Raw genomic sequence first — 17,745 nt, 5'->3', positions numbered from 1 at the left:
AAAATCGGACTTCCAGCAGAAATAGCTAAAATAGTACCTAGGAGAGACACAAAAGCTCACCACCAACATACGTAACACCTAACTAATCTACAGCAGTGACTGTTTCTTCTGAACAAAGTACAACAGACATGTATTTCTGAACTAGCGATGTAGAGAAAAATGGACTTCTAAGTTACTCTGACCAAGGTACAATACACTTGTCTACATCTGAGCTAGTACTGCAGAAAAAATATAACTTTATTAAACTTATAAAATATGATTCATCTCATCCTTAGGCAGGTATCAAAAACAGTTCTAATGAACCTCACTACAGAAGTACTTATTTCCTTTCAGTGGCTATAAAGGGAGTCTAGACAACTAACTGTGACATATTTGTCTGTCTAAAAATGTCACAGATCCACCCTGTCCATTTTCCAAGGCTTTGCTGTCAATGCAAGGCTTTTGATATGGACAAAACCACCGTGCTCATTCTGCAACAGAGCATTTCCATGTCCTAGAACAGTTAAGAGCCAGGGCAGATCTGGGGGAATCTAGTGGAGCCTCAAGGCTCTAGTGAATCTGTACGATTTTGTGAGTGTGTTTTGGTCAGGAGTCTGTGTATTAAGGACTTCTGAACTAAAAGATTTAAGTTTTTTAAACGACACAGCCCCATGACTAGTCACGTGTCCACGATTTCAGGGAAACTAGAGGCAAATAACAGCAATACCATTAGGTGGTCTCCACTTCCTCCACTCATGCTAAGGGTTGTACAGAAAATTAGTTCAGGCTAGATGCCTATGCTTTACTAGCTAAACTTAAGTAAAATTACAACCCTGGTTCAAGCTAGTTGTCTAGATTGCCTGTCTGACGCTGCCACAAGCATCTCTTTCAGTGTGTCTGGAGACCTACCTTCTAAACAGCTAAAAATTGGGGGAGAAGAATTCCAACCAAAGTGGTGGTTGGTAACTGGTGGTAACATGGGGCAGGAGGAGGGAGCAGAAAAATATATCAAATGTCTTAGAAATATTGAGTTTTAGTATTCACCTAGCTTCGCTTTATTTTAGTCACTCAATGTCTATTGCAATGGAGGTGTCTAAGGAAGCAGTGATAAACCTTAGGGAAATGTGCAAAATCACAGCTTAGTCTTGAACTTGGCCCCTCAGCATTTCACAGAGGACCTCCCTGGCTCTCTCCATGTGATCTTTCGTAAAGGCGGCACTAACACTTCCCAGCAGGGTCAACAAGCTGTGCTGCCTGTCTCTGCTCTCAGGAATGGATTCAGGAGCCTCTTCTGACCAGCTGATAGAGATGAGCGACAGAAAAGCTCTGCCTCTACACGAGACCGCAGTTCCAGCTCCCCCTGGGAGCAACCCAGAAAAACCTACCAAAAAGCCATTTCCCCTTTTCAAAGTCTCCTAAAATTACCATTTGTCTTTATTTATTATTAATTTAATTATATTCTTATACAAGACTTTTACCTGCAGGTTTTGAGAGGTTGAATACATTCTTTATCACATTTTACTAAACCAGAATTAGTCTGTTTAGAAGGACTCTGTTTTGAAGTTCTCCCTCCACACCTGCAGTTCTCCTGCAGCTTCGCAGGTGCTAACAGGGGGAAGCACAAAATCAAGAAACCCCCTGTAGGTGCCTTCACCTCAGTGCCTTCCCAGCATTATAGGGAAACATCACCATCAGGGGAATTTTCTTAAAATACTTTCTTTGGAGAAATTTCTCAGCAGCTGCAGGTGCATGGATAGTTTGCGAACAGTGACTGCCTTAATGTTAGGTGTTGCAATAAGATCCTGGGATATTGGTGAAGTTACTGTCTCCTCATTACTCTGACTTCACCAGCCGCCTTAGAGAAAAATAATTTGAGCATGCCTCCTGCTACAGAAATAGCCCATGCACTTTCCTTTATCAAAGACCACAGCAGACACCATGACTCCGTTTGAGGTGTTAAAAAGGAAGATGTACACAAACCGTGTTAACTACTTTCTTCAGATGCTACAAACTGTACCTAGTGCTGTTTTCTCACAAACAGTTGGCAAGCTCCCTTTTTGATCGACAGTGATCAACCTTTGCCATCTTCACAGCCGACTTAAATTCATCAGGAATAAATGCCAGGCCTGTTTCTCCTCTGCTCATGAGCTAGGGCATGTCATTATTTTCAGAATACTCATTAGACTCTCTACTTACTCTAAAAATAGTAGGGTTTTTTTTGCAGCCGAGTGACTAGTGGGCAGCAGCTTTATGCATTTATCCGTTCCACAATACAAGATCGGATAACTTCATGTACTTAGACACTGTGCCTTCAAGAGAGTTGCCATAAGTAGACTCCACCTTCCAGTATTTCACATTGTCAAAGCGCTGGTTAATGTTCACTAATAGCAATTAACTAATTCACCTTCAGGGCAACCCTGTGAGCTAGGTAAAACTGATATAATTAACGCATGAGTGAAATGAGATTTAGGAGTTAAGTCAGTTGCCTGGGCAGAGGCCTTCATGGTCTAGTGGATTAGACATCTGTCTCTCCAACCAAAGAAGTTGAGTCTAATCCTTTTTCTGACATTGATTTGCTGTGTGACCTTATGGAAAGTCAATTAACTTCTCTGCCTCGGCTGCCCTAGAGATAATGATGCTTACCTACCCGGTGACACATGGGTGTTTGGAAACTGTACTAAATGATACTTTTAATGTACTCTTAAGGCCTATCAGTGGAAGAGGTGAACATTAAAGCTTCCTAGCTTTAATGTCCTTGCTGTCTTATCTAATTCCTGCTCCCCACACCAGAAATAGCTTGGGGGTAAGAAGGAATTTCTTAGGCTAAGATGCTGCTAGCGAAACTGCGGCTGGCATCAGGAATTTTCATCAGATCCTATTTGATCAGCAAATTTATTTAGAGTACAGGTCAGCACTAGAATTGCAATGGAAAGTTTATTTTAAACTTGGCCATGGAAGAAACCAGCATCCTTCCCATGCTACCGTGAGGTAAAGAACAGACTGCCATGGCCATCCCCACCGAGCATCCCTGATTCAAAGGGAGCAGAGCCTGTCTGCAGAGATCCGAGAACCTGTGCTCGTGCACCATCCCCAGTTCCCTTGTACCTCTAAATGAGATTTCTGCAGGATAATTTCTACAGGTGGCCTTATAACTAGCAGGGATGCAAGCCCGGAGGGAGAGTACCCACGTACATGCACCTCCTGGAGCAGACCTACCTGATCTTGCCGTCTCTGAGCACTGGGGCATTGTACTTAAGAGAGGGACAACTAAAACCTGCCTCTGTTCAGTTCATCAGAATCCATCCTTCGACTCCTGTCTACTCGCCACCATAGCTTTTCATGATATGCCACAGGGCATTAAGAAGTATTACTTCTGTAGCTGCCATTCGAACTGCCCAGCAGATATCTAGGCTGGTGGTGTGCGCATGTAACTTTATACCCCTTTTCTCATATTCGACCTTGCTTTTAATTATTTCTACAAAATACAATTCCGTTGCTACATATAATGCTGCCTAGGCCCATAAAATCTCCCACAATTCTAATATAGCAAGAAACCAGTCAAATGGGACGTAAGAATCCAACATTTACCTTTATTTCTGTGAGCAAGATTAATATTCCTTCTCTTTAATTCTGAAGGAAATGTCAGGGCTTTTTCCCTTTTGCTTGCTGAATTGTAGCAAGTGCGGTGAATGCTCATGCAGCCAGAAAAATAATAACCTGCTCCTGCCTCTGATGTGGCACCAATCGCTTCTTGGCATCCTTTCTGCTGCCAATCCGCCCGTGTGCTGGCTGCTTTGTTTTGCTGTCCTGCTCTCTCCGTCCTCTGACCAGTTAGCACTCGTCTCTTCTCCACCCTCCCAGCTCTATTGATAATGTGTTTAACATTTACTTTGATGCTATTCCTTGAGGCTTTTCAAAACCCTTCTTGGAAAGAAGACCATTAAAAAGAAACCCTTTGGGGAAAGACAGGGAGGAAAGCTAAAGCAGAAAGGGCATGTGCTTGCGTATAATATACCCCTGCAGGCTTTGTCTTGCTGCAAGCCTGAAGATGACTTAATGCAAACCTGTACTGCTGTAAACAGGGAATAAATATTGTATTCTCCTAAAATACATCTGGGCTAATTCAATAAACCCTGACTTATTGGCTGCTACTTATGCAAAATCTGCATATTAAATCCCAGTAAATTACTAATGAGCTGTCAGATCACTAATACAGATATTCCCAAGGCTAAAAGATTGTCTATAGCTTGTCCCTATATATTTACTTACTGCAGAGGCTACCGCTGTGGACTAGCACAGGCCAAATGGCTCCATGTCCATACACTGTGGAAGAACTTAAAGGTGACTTGTAGCTTATAAAATACACTCTAGGACTGTATACTGAGTGTGGCAAGGAGCATGAGCTAAAACCGTATTCAGCCCTCACATGCCTAAAATATGACTTTTCAGTGATGGTTTTTCCCTGGCTTAAAATCACCTGTGTGCTAACAGGTGATTAATATGTAACACATTTGGCACAAGCAGAACATATAATTGCATTCAGACAGTTTGTTGGGTTTTTTTCAATGCTATTGAAGACTGTACTCCTAAGCATTTGTAGCTTATCTAGCAATGTTATCTCCTGCACTTGCATGTCTGGTGGGTTTTTTTTTGTCTTACTATATAGAGAGTTAGAACCTGTACCTTACTGCACCTAATCTACTAATGCATTGAAGCATCCATTTCACTCTAAGGTTGAGCTTCAGATCTCTGCTGCATCAGGCTCTTTGTTTAAATATGTATCTTTTAGTTTTATATTGCATATTTTGCAAGATTTCATAAAACTACCCAACATCCCAGTTCTATAGTCTGCACTAGAGACCAACAGGTGTGACTTCAACTTTATCTATCAATACAGTAAAGAATATGTAATACCAGGAAGGACAACTATTTTTCTTTTTCATCTTAATTCTTTCCAGTAGCTTTTGTTTAACCCTATATATAAATAATGACAGTTTCCCGTGAGATGTTTTCCCATTTTTAAGTTTGGAATGAAACAGATGGTTTGCATATAATTTTTTAAGTTGAGTATAAAGGTGTACAGACCTTCAGCTTTATATTGGCTTTGCTATAAATTAATGTTGCTGAAGTAAATGGACACACTTGAACCTCCAGTGACCTTATGAAATACTGGTGGCTATTCAGATGAAACTGGGTCTATGTGAATTGGAAGAGGGACAGGAAATCATTTCATCTTAAGTTTGGTAATCGTTACTGTAAACAATGTTTTTACTTCTTAGTACGATCATTAGAAGACAATGCATAGCCAGTATTAAAACGGGGCAGATACAGACGATAAAGGCAAAGCTTAATCTTGCTAGGATTAGTGACTCTAAATTGATATGACTGAAAAACATTGAAAAATGCTGAAGTTAGCCTGCTTCAGGGACTAACAAAATGCCTTGCCTGGTAATTTTCAAAAGTCTTTAGAGACACTGATTGCACCTGGAACCTCTGATTTGATTACCAAAATAAAAAATGTCTACTGTAGTAGCCCTCATCTGTACTTTAATTAAGAGCTTTGTATTTAAATATAACCATCTGATCCCCTGAGGTTATTTTTAAAGTAAGCTTCTGGCAAGGCAGCAGTGTGGTGGATTAGAGGCTTGGAATTGAGGAAAAATCATCATTCAGCATACAGTTTAGAATAATGTGTGCATATATAAAAATACATGTGTATACAACGTCATGTAACAAGATACAGGGCTGGATTTATTAAAGCCAAATGGAAAGATATTTCCTCTTTTAATATTCTAGATCTCTTTTAATATATGCGATGTAGATATTGCACTGCAGTCTGATTCAGATAAATACCACAATAGCACATCAATCTGATCTGTCCAATGAAAGCTGCGGTTTTCTATAAATGTAAAACCAAGTTATCAACTTAGCAGTCTGCATCTACTACTCCATCTAACAGTGACTGTTACACCTGATGCGGATATATAAGACATATCACCCATCAGCTCACCATTTATCATGGAGCATGCGACCATGAGCCGAAAAGCAGCAGTGCCAGACAAAGCACGCTGATGGGAACAGAGCAGCAGGGTAGCAGCAGGGGTGGCAGGCTGGGGGTGCTAATGAGCAATGGTAAAAGGGGAGGGGGGGAGGGAAGGGTGAATGATTTGTACAAGACATGGGTGAACGTGAAAAGCCAGGTAACTATGGATTTTTCCAGTTCTTATTTCAGAAGAGAACTTACAGCTTCCAAATTTTAATGGGCAAGCATGTGCATCCATGGGGAAATCTTCAAGCTGCATGGGACATTCAGCAGAGATGGTCAATCTGTGGGGGAGTAAAAACAAAACACATCATTTATTTTTCAGTGCCTTCCCTTTAGGTCTCTCACCGCAATACATGAGTGCTGACACAAGCGAGCTTTTCCTGAAGGCTCCTCGCTCCTGCTGAAATCACAGCAAACCCCCTGTTAAACTGAACGCGAGATAAGCCAGGTGGACCACTCTGCGTGCATGCTGTAGGTCTTATCTAGTAACGCTGAGACATGTGAAATGATTTTATTTATGTAAGCTGTTCCAGTAAGATCATTCTTTCCTACTAGTACGTGAAGGAACTCCCATGCTGGAGCTTCTGCCACACACCTTACACTTACCTGCTTTCTGTAGATACTGCAACTGGACTAGGAATTTGACTCATGAGTATAGCACTATTACAGACATAAAGAAGCACTGACTTTATATATAGATGTAACTATTTAAATACTTAAAAATAAATATTTATAAATAAAAGTACATAATACAAATATTCATAACTATACATAAATCTATCTATAAAGTCACTGACATATATATATATTACTTTATATAGCACTAAAGTTAGTTTCTGTAGAAATCACATGGTATCAGAGCAGTCCATTTCAGTTCAACATACTGTGAATTACCTGGACACCTTGTCAGGAAAAAACAACAGGGTCATTTTCCCCGGCGTACTGCCTGGGGAAGCAATTCTATCCTGTACTGCCCTGGCACTATGTGGAAATTCTTGAGCTATAGTGGACATAGGGGTAGGGAAGGAAAAACTCTTAGGAAAAAATAGACATATCCCATGGATGTTCTGTATGATTGACAGATCAAACTGAACACAAAGAAAAGTCTGAGGTAAATTTCTGAGCAGTGCAATATCAGTTGTATTGATATGAAGTATATCAAATATATCAAGAGAGCCAAAGCTTAGTTTTCTAGGTGCATGCAGCACATAGCACAACAAGAACCTGGTTTGATTATGCCATTTTTATATTTGCATAATACAGATGGTTTGCTCAGGATAGTGAGGATGCAAATCTCATTTTACATTATGAATACCCTTATGGCTTTCTCATTTTATGCTGCTATTCCGCCTCAGAGGCAACAGACCAGAGACACTCAAAGCCTCACCAACTGCCCAGTGCTGGGGTTATCCAGGGCTCTGCTGGAGGGCAGCCCGGTTCCTTACCAAACTGCTGCCGGGGGGGCAAAAATCTGCAAAGAAATCCACAGCACCCTACTACCAGAATGCAAAAGTACCCTCTCCCATCACAACAGCCGCACGTAGCCATACTCCCCAGCTATATGTACTCGCCACTTCATATTAGCACACCAAAGTGAGTATTCTTGCTACAACTTCTATCCAAAGCGATCGTAAAGGCTAACAATCTGTCCGTGTACAGATGGCACAGCATTCAGCCAGTCCAATTCAATACAACACAATGATGCCTTGCCGGGGCACTCCAGCTACATGGACAATAAATTGGGGGAAACAGCTCCACTCTCTGCCAATGCACAGAAATTCTGGAGCTTTACCAATAGCTAGAAATGGCAAAATAAGCACAGAGAAATGCAATAATATCATTGGCTAGAGATCGTATCATGAAGATGAGCTGGGAAACAGAGAGGGAAAAAGGCAAACTGCAAACAGTAATAGAAAATGTAAAGATGATACACCATATAAAGCAAAATAAAAAAAAAATCCAGTTCAGAACAGAGATAATGTATCATTTGGTAAGGACAGACAGGAAGTCTACAATATAGAAAAGAAATTACTGAGGCCTGAGATACCTGCCCTTAGGCAAAACTGTTCTTGGACTTTATTTTTGTAAAAGAAATTTTAAAATCACTAAAATACAGAGATGTCTGCAGTGGAGAGTGCCCTTGGGCACCAAAGCCAGCAAAGCCACAGTCACTGAGAGTGCTACATGGATGAATTTAACAAGCTGGTTCTAGTAGCATCCTGCCCAGAACTTGCATCCTTTTCATAAAAATCACTCTTACGTGTACTTGAAAGCAAGGCTGCTGTACCTCCAATGTATCGTTATATTTTCTGTACTAAGTATTGCAAGTTTAATTTTCTTGATAAATTCAGAAACCTTGCTCCAAGTGCGGTAAGAAAGCTGGCGTGTTTTACTGCAGTCCATCTCCTGTCTCTTTGTCTACCAACAGTTCAAGTATGTTGTTTCAAAGGCTGCAGCTTGACATTTTAATACACATACTTGTCATCTGCAAACATCAACAGAGGGGATCTCTATATCCATCTTAGCAAGACAGCAGCTGTGGAATCAGGAAGTGAAAGAAGATTCAATGCAGAATTATGAATAAGACCTTCTGCTTCATCTGATTGTCCTATGAATTGTATCCTGCTGCATCTCTGGAAATAACCCCTGTGTGTAATGAGGAAGGCTGTAGACATTCCTCAATTGTAAATGTGGAAGTGAAGATGAGATGCAGAGACTGTGACCTAGCAGAATTTAATTAAGTCCCTTCAGAAATTATTTTTGCCTGTCTTAAATGAAAGGATAGCACATAAGGCTGGAGGGCACCTGGCTGCCACTACCTGTCTCAGAAGCCGCAAAGACCCTGGTGGTGCCAGGGTTACTCCTGTGCCCCCTCTGAATTCCTCATCCAGCAAAAAGTGGCATATCCCTTAAAATGATGGTGCCTGGTGCAGTCTTCTGGGTCTAGCCCAGGGGTAGGGAGAACCAAGTTAAGCACCTGCAAATGTCTTGGGTACAGCCTTTCCTTTCATTAACATGAATTCTTCGGATGAAGAAGTTCCTTTTGCTCGTTATCAATGATATCTGGATGCTTCTTTCCTTTCCCTATGCCTCCATCCTAGGGCCACTCCTAGTCTGGCCATCTTGAACAAATGAACTAGCTATACCTATTTGTTACATACTATTCTTAAAAACTATGTAGTTGAGCCTCTTAGGTAATTTTAAAATGCTTAGTGAACACTCTCCTAGCTACCTCTTACAAAGTGTGCATCACCCGAGGTTTGTGAAGCATCTTGCAATGGACAACGCAACAGAAAACTTGACTGTGGGTTCTGATACACCGCATAAATGTCACCACCCTGAATTTCTGCAGAGCGCTCTGTGCCCGACAGGAGCTGTTCTTCATTACTGTGTGAGGACCTGAAAAACAGAGTCACTAAATTGACTCCTGGTTCAAAGAGACTGGATTTTCTACTGCATACAGAAAAAAAAGCAGCACAGCAGCCATCTCTTACACTCTGGGGGCTGGAAGCATGGGTCACTGCATACAGATTTGCTCCTAGGTGCAGAGTACAAACTATATGTTCAGATCCTAGCTCCAGGAGTCACAAAGAAATTGGTATCTGGGTCTGCTCCTTCAAATATCACACGGGGTGATATTTGCACACTTTGGCTTTTAACGTTGTGTTAAAGCTTAGGTACCCTTTGCATACCCTAGTTTACACAGCTGATTATAACAAAATTACTCCCAGTTTGCATCTGTTGACAGAAGAGAAAGGAGGCCTTGGCATGCATATATGAAACAGACTTTGCCTAATCCTTTTAATATGGTCACTCCAGAACGATCTTGCTGTGCTCACTCCAGCACAGTTATCTGAGCTACAGACAGTGTCCAAACCAGGAATTTTCTGTCACAGCACAACCACTGCTCAAACTGCAGTTCTTTCCAACAGAAGCATGTAAAAGCTTCCCTCCTCCACCATCATTCTGTCTTAATAAAAGCCCTATGGGATTAGTTTCACTCAAACAGAGTTTTTGACAAGATTATAAGTGGCTGTTAAAGGCCCTTTACAACGGGAGGATGAAACTCTGATTTTATTGAAGCTAATGGTAAAATTCTCCCTGACTTCAATGGGGCTGGTATTCACGCAAAATATGTAACAAACCCTGGTTACAGCTGCTGATTTATTATTAACAACAAAATTTCACTTTCATAATACCCCAAATGTAAATCAACCAGCAAAACGGTACAGCATACCATAACCATCTAAAAAAAAAAGTTAGGTCTACAAATTATTTCACTGATCGGCCATAATTGTACATGAAAATTTCATCAGAGCTTCACTATGTATAGCCTTTACTTTAAGAACATAAAGTGATTACTGATGTTCTGTTTCAACAAAATATAGACACATAAGTGAATACCCAGCTAAGAAAAGCACAATTCAAGCAGCAAGTCTTCTTCACTCCAGAAAAGTCACCTTCAACCATTTCCACTGGAGAATTAAGTAAGATGATGCTTTTAAGAGGCCGTCGCTTTTTAACAGGTGCGGGGAGAAGGAGGTGTTAAAGTCAAGGATGTGGCAAAGAAATCAATGTAGGTATTTGGGAGCCAGACATCCACAGCAAGTGTGCTTCAAGGAGAGCACAAGGCACTCGGTCCCACAAGAACCTGTTTTAGGGTGCTGCAGGGACCTCCCCGCTGTTCCCGTGATTTCCCTCAATGCAAGGAGCATCTGCTCCTGCTCGTGGGAAAAAAGCTGGGAGACCGAGCAAAGCTATCCTCTCTCTGCTACCCTGGAAGTGCAGAAAACACTTTCTGGAGTATTATCTGCAGCTGCCAGGCAGGAGGTAAGGGCAGTCACCTGCCCGGAGAGCCAACAGCCAGCCACAGCAACTCGCTTTTTCTTATCAGCTACTAGCTTTAGGATGGAAACAAATTAAAATAGAGAGCTTTAGAAGGAGAGGGGAGCAGAAAGGCAGAGTCACCAGTGGTTGTTGGTAGAAGTTAACTCAAGGTAAGTGTTGAATAACAAGAGTTAGTGATGAAGGGGACACAAGGAAAGTTTTGTTGGCTCTGAGGTATTGGAGCCAGAGAGATATGAAGCTCTTCTGCCTGTTTGCCTGAATCCCCAAACCAGCTGCATCTTCTTAGTTGTTTATTTCTGTGCACTGCCCTTGCCCCTGATTAAAGGGAGCATTTCAATGCTGTGCTTTGGCCCTACCTGTGCTGGCAACCAGTACCTGCTGTGGGGCTCAGGCCAGAACGGGCACAGAAGAGCCAAAGTGCCCTTCCCAGCACGAGGCCAGCCATCACCATTTTCCTTACAAAAAGGCAAAATGTTTGCTTGAAAATCATCTCAAACCTATCTCAACATCTCCCCAACAGGCCAAAAAAAAGTTAAGTGGATCCAGCCTTACCCAAGCCATACCCCGTCCCAAGGGGCTGGCTGGCTCCCTGCAAAGGGAGACTTCGGGGTCAGGTCAGACCCTTCTCAGGAGCCAACTCCAGGAGAAGCTTCCCTGGGTATCTGCTCCGACAGGACCTCGGCAGAACAATCTGAGTGGCATCTCCAGTATGCACTCTTGCACACTCGTGCGGATCAGAGAATAACAGAGAGTTGCTGGTTTGGTTTGTTTTTTTTCAAACTGTGAACACATTGTTAGGTTTGTGAAATTACTCATTTAGCCTTCACTCAGGACACAACTATTGACCCGTTCTCCCACTGTGATGTCTTGGGAACACTTCTATAACCAAACTATTATTCCTTTCAGAGGGTTTTAAAGCAAGACTTGTTTCAGGCCCCACCACAGTAAGTGTGTAGTCCAGGGAACCGATGTCTCCCTGTGTTCCTTAAGTAATGCAACATGTGCTTATATGAACATACATATACACACACAGACACATATATAGATATAGATATATATGTAAAGACCTTTCTTGGTTCTGAAGCACTTCCCATACAGTCTTAACAAGCCCTGTTGATGGTGGCGATAGCGGGTTACCTAACACAGCACAGAAGTGTTAGGGTGTGGATACACGTTCAGTCACGGTATCGACGGCTTAAGTCTCACCCTGAAACCTGTCCCTGGCTGGGTGACTGTCTGCAGCCTGGCTGAGGGGAGAGAAGAGATTATTCTCGGTAACTCAAACACTGCCTTGCTCGAGAATCTCCATCACTGTGTTGGATAAGAGGCCAAAATACAGACTCAAGGCCTTGCTCTGCACCTCTGCGTGGGGTGTGGAAGTAGTTCACTGCTGCTTACTTATAATGAGAGTTGTACACTTGTTTCCTTGGGATCCACCACACAAAGTGAACACGGAATAGAAATGAAAGCTAGGAGCTGGAGTGAGATGGTCTGCAGAAATTTCTGTTAGCCCATTTTTCCTTCATAACCACTCTGACAAGAATACTACCCTTTCCCAAATTTCCTGTGATGCTGAGTTGTGTTATCTTTATATGACACTGAAATGTGCTTCGAAAATGCCACAGGGATGGGGCTATGGAAGACTAAGAGCTCCAGTTACTGATGTTTTTGTGAGCTGTGAATACATAATTCAGATGCATGGTGTACTTGACAGCAAAACTCTCATTTTAAGCAAACCAAATCCTTAGCATAGCTTATGCTGAAGTGAGAAAACAAGACTTTAACTGCCTAGATTAACTGTGCTGAAGAGTAGGTTATCCTGAGCTGATCTGAGGTGGACAGGATTGATCTCAAAAGCTGCACCACCACAGGAACAACCTCTCTGCATTTGGAGTACCTTGGCATACCCAGAGCGCACTCTTAGACGGGGGCAGAAGGGATGTTCAGCCTCTAGACAGGAAGAACTGAGAAAGGCAATGAAACAACCAATAGGACACTTAAACTATCTGATCTTTGATAGGGATTTGGGGGGCTACAGAAAGAATCACATTACCAGATCCTGGAAAAAGTTTATAGTAAATACCTTTCATTCTACAGTATTTCCTTTATATGGATAAAAGCAATGGATGGAGCACTGAGTTTATGCTTATTCATATTTGCCATGCAAGGTGTCTAATGAAGTCCATAAGCAAGGTAAAACTTGCTGGAAGAAGCTTTATTTTTTATCAGGCTAACTGGTGCAGTAAAAAACCCAAGCTTTTTGGCAGTCAACGCCTTCTTTAGGATCTCTGCCTACAAACCTCACTTTCCTAAAGAAACTTTAGACGAATATGGCTATGCAGCTATGAATGCTATAGCACAATATCGCACCCATCTGCTTGACAGTTTTACTTAATAACCTCTCCAAGGTTTCTTTCCTTGCTGGTCCCAACTCTTCTTGACACCCCCCATGAGGAAGGCCTTCAAATCTCTCCTCTGCAGTAGCTTCTATTTTAACTGAATTCTTCAATTAAAACCCAAAAATCTAACTAGTACTAGCAATGCTAAGAAGCTGATGCAGTTGTTGATGCAGGTAAAATGAGAAACGACGTCTCAACCATACATCATTATGCCATGCCACACATTTCCCTGAGTCTGACATGCTACATGTTTTGACTATGATTTCCCCATCAGCATGGCTCTGTGGTGGCATGTTCAACTACATGCTAACTGCAATAAATACAATTGTTCTTGCAGTGCTGTGTAAGACTGAACTGTGGGCTTCTCTTTGGCTCTCAAGAGAGGTCCATTCCAGCTACTGTCAGACCCAGACGGTGAAGGCAATGCCCGGTGCCACCCGACTGCGCAGGGGGTTATCCAACCCTCGCTTTCAGTGGGAGAAAACCCAAGTACATGAGGAAGAAGGGAGCACAGAAAACTCTGGCAGGCACCCTAGGCGATGGAGGCTAAGGACTGTGATGGAGACAGCACAGTGCACCAGGTCTCCAGTTTTGATACCACCCGTTAGAAGATTTGATCAGTGCAGGTTTTCTGACTGGCCAGAGGGGCTTTTGTTCCTCTGTTTCTGGCTGTCAGTATGGCACCCATTCCCCCCTCCTTGGATGAGGGTCACCTGGCTGCAAAGCCATTCTATTCCTTCCTCCCAGTTCATACAACCTTTATGTTTGTATGGACAGGCACAAAACCACATGCAGTATTTCCTATAGAGAAAAATGAGCTGGATTTAGAAGGTAATCAGGGGCGGGGGGGACCAGATGGGCAGTACCAGGCCATTTGGGCTCTCTTATGTCTAGACAGGGATGCACAAACATGGGAGGGTAGGTAGGAGGGATTACGATCTGGAAACCCTAAATACAGAGCTGAAATCCTTGGTTATTTTCCACAGTTCAGACAGACCATCTACAGCTCCAAAACATCACACCACAGTCTCCTCTCAGCAACTCACATTTAATCACAGCCTCTTCTTATTCACCTCACATTTCTATGTCCACCTCCCAGGTCACCTCTCATCAAGATCTCCTGCCTTTTGTGTAACTTCAATGCTCCTCCACACCTCTGTGTGAAAGGGGCATGCATCAAGCAATTTGACGATATGCTCTTTCACAAGAAAACGTGTGCACATGCCTATTTGTATTTACTCCTGTTGGTACACGGAGGAGGTTGTTTAGCCATCCAAGCAGGACATTATTATCTGGTTGTTTTGCCTTGCTTCTGAAATGCTACATGCTCCTGATCAATACAGCCACGAAGTGCCAGGTAAAGGGGCAGGCTGTGGGTGCTCGCTGCTCCAGGGAAAGAGCCCTTTGATCCCTCAGCTGTTTCACACTGCGAAGTCATTAAACAGGCCTCAATTTACCATCTGTTTGCTATTTATACCACCACCAGTGCTAGCATCTGCTACAGCGTAAGCACCTGTTTGCTATAGTGCAACCTGAGAGAAGGAAGGGCTGAATCTCCTAGTGACATTTGACTGTCCCCATGCTAAACCATGTTCAACAATGTACTTGGCTCCTTCTCTCCACCCAGACCTGCCCAGGACAAAGATGCAGTTATGCAGCTGGATGGGAGCTCCCGGTTCCTATCAAGATCAGTGGGGTACTATTTCCCCCAGGGCAGGCACCCCTGGGCCCTTGTGTGCAAACAGGGACGACAGCGCTGTGCCTACACCTCAGTGACAGGTCAGCTCCGTGACACCTTCAGAAGAGACAGAAAAGCAAAAGCAGGTGGAAAGGGTGAGATATATATTCTACCACTGGACTGAGCAAACCTAGAGATAGTGGTTAGAGTTTAATTGATGCTGAAATCAGTCTGCATAACTGATGTTTTTAAGATGCATGGTTAATGGCAGAAACATAGTAGGTATTTATTATTTTGACAAAGGAGGTTTTGCTAATTTTCCTTATCTTTCAGCTGAATTTCCAAGTCAAAACACAGTACTGTTTTTACATGGACAGGGCACATGAGTGCATTAGTCACTGAAGAGATGACTGTGCAGCAATGAGACAACCTTATGAAGTCTGACCGAGCCATTAAAATAATCCAGGGTTTTATCATCCCTTCTGGTCCCAAAGTTTCCTGGCCCAAATCCCTGACAGAAGTATGCAAGGGGAAGGCCAGCCTTGCTTGCAGAAATTCTTCCTAGCCTTTTATACCATATATAGTGCATATAATGGACACAACCTCAGGATTTTAGCTAGAGCCTGGTGAAGATGACTTGCTTCATCGTTTAGAGCAACGAGATAGAAATAACAGTTTGGAATTTTTTGAGGGATAGAAACATGACTGTAAGATACAGATTTGTGTATGTGGTTTCAGGAAATTTAAATTTAACAGTAGAAAATGGAGTAAGTCAGGCTGAACATCAATATAAGATAAGCTAACATAATCTCTCTTAAAAAGTAACTGAGGTCTCCAAAGGCAACGTCTTATGACTTCTACAGAACAGACCAGACAAAAGACTAGAAACAGGCACTGCCAAGGGACTACTTATTTAAATGAAAAGCCATGTGCATTTTTTTCATTTGCAACATCACACCAAGACACGTTCCCGTAGAAAGGCTGAAGAAGCCAAGTAGAAAGGAATGGAATAAGACAATGAAGACTATTCCTACCCATGCCTATTGCACAACTTTACTCAGCTATATATGTTGGTATTTTTTGTTTGATGAAGCCTTCAGGGAAGGGCAAATTACCAAGAGCTTCCTACAGGGTAACTGTGGTATAACACAATCCAGGATTAATTTCTCACTCCACCATAATATGTTCATCTGATCAGGCATTTCTGAAGCATCTTAGACGAGGCCCTTCCTGTCTTTTCTGAAGTGGCTTGGAGCCGCTCTCCAGCCTCCCTAAGCCCTTTATTCCTCACACACACGCTTTTCCTTCCTGACTACTTCAGATACCTATATCTCAACCTGCAGTACCTTCTAGTTATTCCTGAGTGACCAACATCAGTACCAAGTATCCTGCTTCCCAAAACCCTTCTACCCTCACTTCTTGCAAAACCCTATCTCACCTAAGCCCTCAAATGCATCTTCCTGATCCTCCACTCCTGACTCAGCCACAGGTACCCGGCACCCCCCAGCAGCTAGCTGGCCTCTGGCATCCCTTGCTAGACACCCCTTTCCTCACCAACATCCTACGGGCTCTTCCCTTCACCTAAACAAGCGAAGGCAGGATTGCAGTTTATTGGGGTTTCTTGAGCTCCTCCTAAGGTGCACTATATTCCCTCCTACACCCACCTAGACAAAAGTGGAGGACTGAACCCAATTTAAGTGCGCTCACATGTGCTACGCTTGCACAACCTTGGGCTTTACGTTGCATGGAGAGGAAACTGTGCAAGTCCTCCTCAGCACAGCTACAGGACCCGCTGCTGGCCAGAACATCCCATAGCTTTAGGCAGCTGGCACGCTACCAATCTCCAGGCTACAGGAGGATGGGGGTGGGAAACACCAATGGAAATAAGAAAGTAGGATGGGACTCGTGACTAAACATAGACCTCAGTAGTAACAGTAGTTACCCTATGCTCCTTTTTCTGCCACTGTGAAAAAAACAGGAATCCCCTAAAGTGTGAATGGAGAGAAATAAGCATATTTCATACTAAAGTAGATATCTGAAATAATGCAGACAACTAACTCCTTAAGAAAGTCTCTCCCTTGCACTAGGAGCAATTCTGAGCCAAGAGGCTCAGCTGCAGCCATCAATGTTACAGATGAGTAAAATTAACTGTGGTGAATCCCACCCATCCTGCCCAGTGCACTCCACCACAGCGTATTTTAGATTGCTCATTGGCAGTCTGATATTTCAGCACAAACATAAATGTACTTCAGGGGACAGTATTTCCGATTAGGCAGATGAAGTTTTTAATTTCAGTTTAAGTGAAATGACTAGGGAGTTCACTCTAATGTTATCCTCCCCTGGTAATAAAAAAAACGTAGCATAGCCATAACAATTCTTAAGCATCTACCAGGTACTTCTGAAGTCCCCAGCTGCAGCAGCTGGGACCTGTCTGCAGATTTGGGCAAAGACAGAGTCACCAACGCAGCTGTGATTTCTCGGGGGTGCTTGGGAGGTACCCATCAGGGCAGTGCTTCCCTCCCGTTTCTGTTCAGTCACCCTGTCCCCTCCATGCACACCTGGGACATCAGGTCAGCCCTCCTGGTTCGTCCTTATAAAGAGGGAGGAGCACAAGGGAATTTGGCAGAAATTGTACCAGCTAACCCCAAGGGAAAGTTGGGTCTGCTTCTGTGCTTAGCGCAGACCTAGAACTGAAGTTGAACCTTTTGTAAGCCCTCAAATTGCAGGCAAGCATCTCCCTCATCCAAGGATGGGCTGGTTCTGGTTTGGGTTTTGTCTTTTAATCAATTCCGCCC

The 17,745-nt window shown here is 42.9% G+C and overlaps 2 protein-coding genes across 8 annotated transcripts in view; one reads left to right on the top strand and one right to left on the bottom strand.

The window, feature by feature from the left end:
* The window catches only part of GABRB3 (gamma-aminobutyric acid type A receptor subunit beta3), a 195,442-nt gene that overhangs the window by 14,672 nt on the left and 163,025 nt on the right, over positions 1-17,745 (top strand). The gene's annotated exons all lie outside the window — the stretch shown is intronic.
* The window catches only part of GABRA5 (gamma-aminobutyric acid type A receptor subunit alpha5), a 59,412-nt gene that overhangs the window by 22,902 nt on the left and 18,765 nt on the right, over positions 1-17,745 (bottom strand). For all 7 annotated transcript variants that reach the window (XM_029998754.2, XM_029998755.2, XM_029998753.2 and 4 more), the window contains exon 6: positions 6,224-6,306. In XM_029998754.2, the coding sequence (XP_029854614.1) occupies positions 6,224-6,306 (83 nt within the window). The remainder of the gene's footprint in view (positions 1-6,223; positions 6,307-17,745) is intronic.

The sequence above is a fragment of the Aquila chrysaetos genome, chromosome 23, assembly GCF_900496995.4.
Source record: "Aquila chrysaetos chrysaetos chromosome 23, bAquChr1.4, whole genome shotgun sequence".
NCBI lineage: Eukaryota > Metazoa > Chordata > Aves > Accipitriformes > Accipitridae > Aquila > Aquila chrysaetos.
This window is presented reverse-complemented; position numbering and strand designations above follow the sequence as displayed.